This window comes from Chelonia mydas, chromosome 6 (genome assembly GCF_015237465.2).
Source record: "Chelonia mydas isolate rCheMyd1 chromosome 6, rCheMyd1.pri.v2, whole genome shotgun sequence".
In the NCBI taxonomy this organism is placed as follows: Eukaryota; Metazoa; Chordata; order Testudines; family Cheloniidae; genus Chelonia; species Chelonia mydas.
The window spans coordinates 60,813,840-60,824,440 of NC_051246.2; the positions used below are offsets into that span (position 1 = coordinate 60,813,840).

Genomic DNA, 10,601 nt, shown 5'->3' on the forward strand with positions numbered 1-10,601 from the left:
ACTTTGCCTGGGGATCTCATTCCTTCCTCTTGTCTCTTCTCCCCAGTGGCGAGACCAGCCTGCACCAGGCGGCTGCCCTGCGCCAGCGCACTATCTGCCACTACATTGTGGAGGCTGGGGCTTCGCTCATGAAAACAGACCTGCAGGTAAGGTCAGATGGGCTGGGAATGGGAGATGGGAGTTCTGGGAATAAGGGTGTACATGGGGCACTGGTGAATGGCTGGAGCAGAGATTCAGAAGGTGTGAGCCAGCTGGCTCAGCAGAGGAGCAGTGAAGGGAATGTGAGGGCACTAGCTTAGAGCCCAGCCAAATGTGCCACACATTCCCTATGTGAAGGGGGTCCCTGGATACAGTCTGGAGCCTCGGGCTTCTCCAGTAGTTCAGCATGGAGCACAAAATCTCACCTACCCCTGCCCACTCACTAAGCAGCAGATCCTTAGAGCTGCACAAAGGGTGTCTCCTCCTAGCTCTTCTGTGCTGCCCCAGTGCTTTTTCTAAATGAGTAGGTGGAATGTTTCTTTTCCCCTCTTCCCACCATCTGAGGTCATTGCAAGGACAGTCTCGCCAGAGAGTTCCCCTCCCAGCAGCGCTGTCAGCTCTCCCGAGTGGGGGGATGGGGAGAGGAGGGAGCTCTGAGAGATGCAAAGGCAGGGCGTGTTTTCGAATAGCCAGCCCCACAGAGAGTGTTAGCAAGTGGGTCAGGCAGTGTCACTTATGCATAGAAGAAATTCTGCTGTGTCTTGGTGCCAGTGGCTCGTGAAGACCAAGACACAGTGGTTGGGATGCAGTCATGTCTCTGCCAGAGGAGTTGTAGCAAAAAGGGCGAGGTTATGTTTTGATACAAGAGGTTCCCAGGGGCTGGCATACAGCGGCGGGGAAGCAGACGTGTCTCTGTGTCAAAGCTCTGTGTATTGGGATATAGCACAGGGAACATAATAGCATCTCAGTGCCGGGCCAGCTCTGGGAGCTGGTAGATAGCCAAGAGGTGCGGTTATGTCTTGGTGCCAGAGGTTCCCAGGGCTGGGATACAGCAGAGGAGCTCACCTGGGCAGCCAACCCTAATGAGGCTATAAAAACTTCTGAATGCTTTAGGCCTCAATCAAAGCCTTTGCCAGCAGCCAGGGAGATGCTCTACAAACACTCCCTGGCAGCTGCCCTGCCTTCCTAACTTCCAGCAAACGACTCGGGCCTTGTGATGTGCCCAGATCAGGAATGGCTTTGCTTGGGGGCACATCGAGTGGCCATAGAAACGAAGGAGAAAAGGACCTAGGTAGGAGGCTGAGGCCTGGGCTGGGGCTAGGAAGACTTTGCCAAAACAGCTTTGCTGAGGTCCCACCACAAGATCTCTGGGCATGGAATCCTCTCTGTTGAAGTGAGAAGGACCCAGATGTCTGTCACCCTGAGTTCTCAGGTGCAAGTGGCCCCCCCCCCCCCCCCGAGCCAGTGCTGAAGGGAATTTTTTTAAGGACTGACTGCCCAGCTGGAGGAGAGGGGGCCCAGCGGGGGTGTGTCTGTTGGTATAAATGCACATCTGGCCTTGTGACTGTCAAGGAAGTCCTGTGTCCTCCCCAGCACTGACCGCTTAGAACTTTCCTGTAGTATGGGCAAGAACAAACCACATTCTGGAAGCTGTATGTGAACCCTGATCCTTACAGAGTGTATTACAGTTTGGTAATGTGCATACAATACAGTTGGGTCCCAGGCAAAGCAAACCAGGGTAGAATGGGGCTGGGCTTCATCATGTTACATGAATCAGTTGGGCTGGCGGAGGGCCTCTTGCAGCTCTTGTTTCAGACTGTGTTTCTGCAGACTTGGGCAGGCAGCGCTGCATCAGGGCTTGTGCAGTCAGAAGGGAAACACAGTATTTCCTTTTGCTAAATGAGCGTTTAGATTCTGCCTACTGAGGAGACCCCTGGAGGAGCACTGGGCAGTGAAGCACAACACACTGGCTCCAGCCCTGCCGGGGGAGATCCCTGTGAGATCCTGGGCCTACACTCTGTGACTGCAAGTGGACCTGTGTGTGCCTTGCATCTATCTGCCTTTGTACCTCTGTGTTCCTCTGTGTGTGTGTGTGGGCTTGTGTCTGCAGCTGCATCCATGTTTGTGAGACCCTTGCGTGTTTGAGCATTGTTTGCCCCAATGAAATATAGATGTGGATTGTCCCAGAGGCTTGGGATCCCTTCCCCCTTGTTCTGGCTGCCTTCACCCTGCTGAGCTCTGAGAGCCAGTGTGGATAAGTTGCACTCTCCTTGGGGAGGGGGTTTTCAATGGAAGTGGCAGAGTGCCAGGTTTCCTTGGCCCTGCTCAGCAGAGGGTTTGTTCAGCGCAGAGGAGCAGGGGCAGTTAACCAGCGGGAGGGGGAAGGGAGGAGAGAGGAGACGGAGCTGAAAGCTGTTAACAGATTTGCTTTTTATGGAGTGCGGGAGTTCATTAGTGGACACAGTCCAGATGGCTGCAATAAGCTGGTGAAATGTGAGCCTCCTTGAGGAGCAGGAGCAGTTACTGGGGGGAGGAGGGAGGGATGGTGTTTCAAAGCGCTCCCCAGACGTACACCTCACTCCTCCCCCCACATGTCCTTCAGCTCTCTCCCCCTCACTCTGTCTAGCCTGCTTTCCACAGAGCTGAAAAAGCAGCAGGTTACAGAGACTGGACAGTCAGAGAGACCAGTCTTGGTCATCTTTATATGCAGTGCGTGAAGAGGGGAATACATGTGACAGGACAGTCTCTGTCCTAGCCAGCAGGAGGTGCAAATGGGCTTGACAGGGACTTATCTAGCCTGCACCTTCCAGTCTCTTAGCAAAATCTAAGTATCCTTTCCAGCATGCACCTATATCTTCCAGTCATGCTTCCCTTCCCTTTATGGCAAACCTATTATCACCAGACATTGCACACCTCACATCTTGGCCACATGCCCTGCAGGGAACCAAATATGGACAGCAGCAGTTTGACCCTGGGCTCTGCACTCCTAGAAACCCTACTCCCAGCCTGCGGCTTTGGGGGAAAGCAGCACTTCTGCTAGGCCTGAAGTTCCCAAACTCTTTTGCTGTGTCCCCCTTCAGAGATTCATGTCCCAGGAGCACCTCCCCTCTTTCTTAGAAACAGAAATTTCCATGGGGGCTGGGAGCCCAACCTAGCCAGGGTGCCCCCTTGCTCCCCAGCCCATGAGCATCCCTTGCCTGTGACCCACTCCATGTGGGTGACCCCAGCAGGACACAGACAGGTGGGCTGCACCCCTCTCCTTATGCCCTTGTCTCTGGGACCTGCTAGAATCACTGAGAGGTCGTAGGCTCCTTTGGCTCTGGTGTGATCCCCACCACACATGCACAAGAGCCTGTGGGGGCAGGGAGAAACTATGTCCCCAGGGGGCCTCTGTGCATCAGCCTCAGGAGAGGCCAGTGAGCTGTAAGGGCCCCTCTCCTTCCCCGCAACCTCCTGTGGAAGGAGAGGCCCCTCCTCCTCCATCTTTCAGCCTGGCAGCTAGTGTGAGGAATTCTTATTTTGTTGTCAATATTTTGAAGAAACAAGAAAAAATTTGTAACCAGTCAGGTCCTCGCACCCTCCCAGTAACTTAATTGTGCCCCCCCCTCCTGACATGCCTCACAGTTTAAAAACCAGTTTACTAGACTACAAACAACACAGCCATGAAAGGGGAAGCCATGGGGGGGGCTACCCCAGGCACGGAGCTGTTGAGGCAGGGAGGGACGCAGGTGTCTGGCGGAAGGAGAGCAGCATAATACTAGTGTTGTCGCAGCTCTTCACTAGAGACGCCAGGCCAAGCACAGGCTGTAAGCAGAGCTCTCCCCACATGGTAAGAGCAGCTCTCTCATGCCCATGGTCAGCCCTGCAGGACGTAAAATGGCAGGGAGAAAGGGGTGCAAGTGTGGCGGCCGCCATCTTGGCCACCACACCGGGGATTGAGCTGAGGGGCCTCCAGAGCTAAAAGCAACAGCTGCTACAACTGGAGCTCTAGGTTCAGTGCTCTGTGATGGGGGCTGTAACAGACTCTCAGCCTCTGCAGATTTGGTATGGAGGAGCCCCTCTGGCACTCACAAAGTTACTGGCTGCAGGCTGTGGGGAGGGATTTCCTGTGGGTCTGTGTTTGGATGTTTCACCTCTGCTTTGCTCCCTTTTCCTCTGCACAGGGAGACACCCCCAAGCATAGAGCTGAGAAGGCCAACGACCCTGACCTGGCTGCCTACCTCGAACATCGTCAGCACTACCAGATGATCCAGCGGGAGGATCAGGAGACGGCTGTGTAGTGCTCAGTGTGCCTTACCACATGGTCCTGCCAGTGCGGGCAGGACAGGAGGGCGACTCCCATGCTGCGGGTCCGGCTCAGCCCTTCCCAGATCTCTACTTAGTCCCAGAGGAGGGGGAAGAGGCGACAGCAGCTCTGTCCCAGGCCTGGCTGAGACTGTATTCATTTGTATGGACATTTGGGACTCACTCCCCCCCCAGCTATCTCCCACCACATTCCATACACCCTGCACTGGATGGACTCTGCTCCGGCAGCTCTCCTACCCGCGCATCCTATAGGAGCCATCTCCGCGGTTGGGGAGAGATGGAGCCTCTGTGCTGCCCCTGTTGGTGGGAGTGATGGCTGGTGCCCCCTCAACAGACTCAGTAGCCCTTGTGGGCTCTTGTTGTTCAGCCTCCACCTGCCTGCCCCAGTCATGGCTCCATGTGCTGCGGTTCCATTGGGCTCATCACCACTAGTACTGCCCCCGCCAACCCTCAGGGGCCTACCCCCAGAACCTGCCCACATCACTCCCTGGGACCGCCACAGGGGGTCACCAGAGAGCAGCCCTGCTCCTGCAGTTGGCACTAGCTCTGCTGTCCCGACTGCAGAATAACTGGGGATGCTTGTGGGCCTGAGAGAAGTTAACTGCTATCCAGCTGCCATACCACCTCCTACTCCTGCTTCCTCCCTTTGCTCTGAGGCTCTATGCAGCCGCACATGGGGCCCCCAACAGCTGGCCAGAACCCCTGGCATGTCCAGTGGAGCCATGCCCATAAATCTGCCCCGAGTTCCAAGCAAGCTCTCTGCTTGTTAAAACTGGACCCCGGTGCCACAACAAAATGTCAGCAATGTGCCCGGGTCTCCCAAGCCGCCTCCTTCTGGCACTCGCCCCCCCGCCCCCCTTCCTGATTCCTCTCCCGGAGTTCATCTGCTGCCTCCCTTTCCTCCACATGTGCTTCTAATTTGCTGCACACCAGCCTGCTGGAAGTGTGGGTAAAAATATGTGCTGCTTACGCAGCAGGGAGGCTGCCAGGCTGAGGAGGGAGCTTGTCTCTAACCTTAGTACTGAGTTCGTGCCACGCCAGCACCCACATTGGGAGTGCTGGCCCTGGACCCCTTCAGTGTGCAGTTGGGGAGGCTTCTGGGGGGTTGGAGCGTGCCATAGACCAGATACTCCCGTACCGAGAGCGCCGGGGAGCTGGATCCATCATCTGGTAAAAGCAGCCCAGGGCCCAAGAACTACAGCTCCTAGAGGTAAGGGCTAGATGAGGCCCTGTCTAGCCCTCTGGCCCCATGGCCAGGGCAGGAGTAGTCCCTTCAGTCTATTCCCAGGGCTTTGCCCAAGCAATGGGGCTCCCACACCAGCCCCCTATCAGCATGGTTCACGAGATGCAATCTGAGTCCCTTTGCCCAGCTCTCCCCACTTTGCTCCCTTCTGGGCCCTGCATAATTCCACCCCTTGCTCCTTAGCTTTCATGTAGATTCCCTCTGTCTGGGCCGGGGCCTCCAGTTCTCTGTGTGTGGCCCCTTCTGTCTGCCCCGAGCTACTTGGAGCTCCCTGCTCACCCAGTTTCACGCACATGCCCCATTGCCATCTTAGTCACTTCATTTGCCGCCTTTTCAACAGATAAGGGGAGCAGGAGCTACCTCCCCGCAGTGGCCCCCATCCCTGGCAGAGGCAGTGCCGTCTGCCCCAAACATTCCAGAACTATGAGGCTCACTCCTCTGCTCCCGGGGGAGCTCTAATCCTGGGACCTGGGAGACGTACCAAGCCAGTAGCCAGCTGGCCTGCACTTGGCTTTGTGCTGGGGTGGGTGCAGCAGCCTTAAATAGTCCAGGGCTGTTTGGGGTGTGACCCTTCACACTGCCCCAGTGTCTGACCCTGCCAGAGCATGGTGGCTGGGAGCTGGCTGAGGGAGGGCAGGCTGGTACCAGGCCTGTCCAGACCAGAAGTTGAGTAGTTCAGGGGTGAATCTCTGGTGTGGAGCACAAGCAGTGAAACATGAAGGCTCAGTGGCGCCATGTTGTGCTCTGAAGCAGCCAGGAGGTGAGCGCCTTCCGGTGAGTTCATCTCAGACTTGGGTTCCTAGGTGGCTCTGAGAAACAGGAAGCTCCACTCGCCCAGCAGGTCTTTGACTATTGGGGCTGTGGGGGGCTGCACTCGGAGCTCAGGGAGAGTGGGGCTGGTGTTCCTTAGGACCCTTCTGGTTTTGTTTACAGAGGGGGGAACCTGCTTTTTACTTTGTTTTCAGTAGTTAATTGTTCCCGGCATGGGTGGAAGGAGAGCAGGATCAGGGGCAAGAAGGCCCTGGAGCCACTTCTCCCCCCCACACCCCCACCCCCCATTATTCCTGTTGGCGTGGAGCTGATGTCTTTGGGAGCTGCTCTGGCACAGAGCTGGTTGCTGTGATCTGCCCTTGGGGCTGTTTTGATTCACCTGCTGTATCAGTACTATGATGACAGGAGTGTTGGGTCTCTGCTGCTGCCAGGGATTCCCCCTCCTGTGCTGTGTGTGCCTGTCCTCTGCGTGGTCTTGCCACACACACGCACCCCCACCCACCCACCCCAGGTGAAGACAGAACCATATGGTGAGAACTAACACACGCCTGGCCACCACAGTTGCAAGCCAGATGCCCCCGGTTCTGAGGCAAAAGGGGGATTTGGACCTGCAGGAGATGTGTGGGGCACCAGCGAAGAATGCAAACAACCAGCACATGTTCTGTCGGGGTGAGGGGGACTTTCTTGCATCCAGCTATGCCCCAGGGCACAAATGGGCCAGTGACCCATCTCTCCAGATGCTTGGGGGGGGGGCGGGGCATGGCAGTTTAGCAAGCCTGCACCCAGCATCCATAAAATGTGTGGTGCTCTCCTATGCAGGACTGCAGCGGCCCCTGGGAACTAAAGGCCCTGGCATGCACTGTGGGCAAGCTGCTTGGCTCAGGTGGGCCATCATGGGGCTGCCCTTGTGCATTAAAGAGGAAGGTGATTCTGAACCAGTTTAGGCTGTTTGTCATGTGCTGGGCACCATTGGAGGATGCTGTCTGATGGATGGATCTCCATGTCCATCTCTCAACATATGCAGAGGGTCAGGGTAAAGGGCCTCATCGTCCAGCTGTGGCTGCCGCTAGCCAACAGCAGGACAGACACTGTGTCTCTTTAATGGCACAAACTGCTCACTCTCTGCTGGGACACTGAGCCTGGCCTGGAAGCGTTTACACCTTGAGCCCGTCCTCTCGTTCCCCGATTTGTATACTCTCTTCGTCTTTGTACAGGTAGTTCAAACACATGCTGACCACTTCCCCCATGTGTGTGCGCGCCCATGAGCTGAGTTGCTGTGCAATTCCAAGCCTGGCTTGTTTTTATGCGAGGAGGAGAGTATTTTGTAATACTGGAGGGTGGAGATTCTGTGCAATGCCCGGTTCCTGTCTCCTAGACTCTTAGGACTGTATATTTGTAACTCTGTTGGGACTGTGGCTCTGGCAGGCCGAGTGCCTGGACAGCAGCCTGTGCTCCCATCGCTTTTCATCTTTGACCGTTTGGATGTTGTTGTTTCTTGCCATTAAAATAAAAAGATGAACATTTTACTGCCTGTTTTCCTCCCTCTCTGAGACCTGCAAGGATGATAGATGCTACAGGAATGAGCTAATCAGCTTATGTGTGACACTAAGGTGCCCTTTCAGCAACACCGCTTCCGTTCTAAGCCCTGGCCAGGAGCTCAGAAGGTGTTGGGTTTCCCTGCTGGATCAGATCCTCCCTACCTAGGCCCAAGGCCTTTCTTTTCAGAGGACCCCTCCCCACCCATGTGCACTTGGCCAGCAATCCAACAGTGCAGTGTAGCATGGAGAAAATTCTCCCCCTTACCCTGATGATCAGCATGACTGAAGCATGGACTGTGAGCTCCTAATTTGCTGCCTGTTGTCTTGAGCATCTTGTTCTTTCTTTTGGGGTCAGGCTTCTGGGAGTTTGTCCCCCCAGAATCAGACCCTTTGCAGCTGCAGGGTTGTTTGTTTATTATAATTTGAAATGTTTCTGTTTGTATTAACTATTCCCAAAGAGCACTTGTAGCATTGATAGCAACCTACCCATGAGAGATCATGTCACTGGGAAGGGATGCACTCTGGGGGTTAGAGCAAGGACTGGGACCCAAGGTTCCTGTGTTCTTTTCCCATTTCTGGAAGGGTGTATGCTCTAGTAGTTAGAGCTGGGGCTTGGAAGGCAGGATTACTGGGTGGTCTTCCCATGTCCAGGAGAGGAATGTGGGCTGGTCACTGGATCAGAGGGCTAGGAGCTAGGACTCTTGAGTTCTGTTTCCAGCTCTGGTATTGACTCATTCATGTGAGCGTGAGCAATTTATCTGTGTTTATTTCTATGTAAAATAGAGAGAACAATCCTGATCTACCCCCACAGTGCTCTGAGCTGCACTCATGAAGGTGTTGGAGATGGACACAGCATCTTGCTAATTAATGAGGTGGGGTGAGGGCTGGGAAATTTAACTCACATCTCAAATTTGGAACCCTGAGGGTTGCATAGTAATCTGACCCACCTTCACACCCCTACATTCTGTAGATTGTTTGGGGTTTATAGGCTTCCCCTCTGCCCCCAATATACACATTCCCTCCGTCCCCTGGGAGCCTTGTGTCACTAACAGCCCCTTGAAGCTAATGGCAGGAGTGTGTGGCTGGAGTAGTACATGCTAAATTGCCCCAGCCCTTCTGGCTCTGGGGCCAGGGATCAAACATACATGCTGGGATTTCAGGGACGGGTCAGTTCCACTTCAGTTCCCAGACCCCTCAGCATTTGGACCATTTCTCCCCAGCAGGGACTGTCAGTAAGCACAGAGACCAGAGATTTCCAGCTTGTGGGAGGGGGAAGAGAATTCAAAAATCCCATTGCTCTTCTGGGAGGTTTTGGGACTCTGCCTCCAGCTCCCTGGGCTGGGGACGGGGGGGGATTGTACTGTTCCATACAGAGGGTAGTGGATTTTTGAAACTCCCCCTGGCCAGCAGGACATGAACTGCAGAGGTTCCTATGGAATCCTGTGTGTGTTAGAGGTGGCTGGAGGTGTGTGCCAGAAGTACATTTGTGTGCATCTGCATGCTCATATGTGTCGGGGTACCTGAGTGAGTGCCAGATGCATGCCCTGCCAGCATATGTATGTCACTGAATATACACACAAACCTGGCCTGCACTAACCAGACCCTGTGCTGAGGGCAGGACAGTGCACATATGGCCGTGTTAATCATTACCTGCATCAGCTACCCTCCAGACCAACTACAAACAAGAAAAGGCTACCCTTCCAGAGGACCCATGCCATGTTCTCCCAGGACAGAGCTACACCCAGGCAGTGCCACCTTCCTTTAGGGCATGTGCCATGCTTTTACAGGGCATCTTAAAAATCAAGCCAACAGGCAGTGGATTATTTTTTGCCTTGCAGATATCCACGCAGCTGCAGGGAAATGTCCTTGGGTTCCTGGCCCCTGGGCCCCCTCCCCACTCTGCTCCCTTTTTGCAAACATAGAACTATGTTTCTGAGCCAGAGGAGGACATAATGTCCCCCTGCATCCCCTCCCTGAGGGCTCAGAAGGGACAAGCACAGGACTGTCACCTCCATTGCAATTAGAAAGAGATCCCTACAAATGCACTCTGCTCCCCACTCACCTTCCCAAACAGTCATCACCATGCTCTGGTCCCCCAGGGACCAAGGGGGAGTATGGGAGAAAGTCAGGGGGAGGAGCAGAAATAGAGGGGAGAGAGAGGAGGAAAGAAAAACAATACTATTGACCTTCAGTATCGAAGCACTTTGGGCAGATTCAGCTTGAGACGCTAGCAGGGCCCTGGTACCTCCTGTTCTCACGCTCCATGGTCCAGAAACGATTGAGCAAAACCAGCAGCTCTTGCCTTCAGAACTGGCTATTTCACTGGTACCACAAGCCAGGGTCTGTTACGTCGCAGGTCATGCCCATGGGCATAATGGTGATGCTAATGTTAGAGACTTGCAAGCCCGACCAGCTTGCCACACCCAGGGCAGGCAGCTCCTCACATTCTGTGCAGTTGAACTTTGTTTATCCTTTTCGGGCTCTGTTCAATCTCATTTTAAATATCCCCAGTGATGGTTCTTTCACCTTGGCCCCTTGGGGAAACAATTATCCAGCCTTCAAGATGCTTTTTGTGAGATTCAGCTGGAATGTCCCCTTGCTTAAATTCACTCCGATTGCTCCTTATTACATCCCTGTGGAGAACGCAAAAGAATCACTCTTGTTCCTCTCGGGGGGTTTCCCTCTTCAGCTGTGTACTGCCTTGTTCTCACATCCCCACGCAGTCCTGACTTGGCCAGACACCACACAGAGCTGGGCCTGGGATA

The 10,601-nt window shown here is 54.5% G+C and overlaps 1 protein-coding gene across 22 annotated transcripts in view; it reads left to right on the forward strand.

Annotated features, from left to right (window-relative positions):
* DGKZ (diacylglycerol kinase zeta) overlaps nt 1-7,824 on the forward strand; it is a 105,950-nt gene extending 98,126 nt beyond the window's left edge. For all 22 annotated transcript variants that reach the window (XM_043549995.1, XM_037900163.2, XM_043549996.1 and 19 more), the window contains 2 exons: nt 47-146; nt 4,143-7,824. In XM_043549995.1, the coding sequence (XP_043405930.1) occupies nt 47-146; nt 4,143-4,259 (217 nt within the window). In that variant the 3' untranslated portion in view covers nt 4,260-7,824. The remainder of the gene's footprint in view (nt 1-46; nt 147-4,142) is intronic.
* Nucleotides 7,825-10,601: the final 2,777 nt, after the last annotated feature.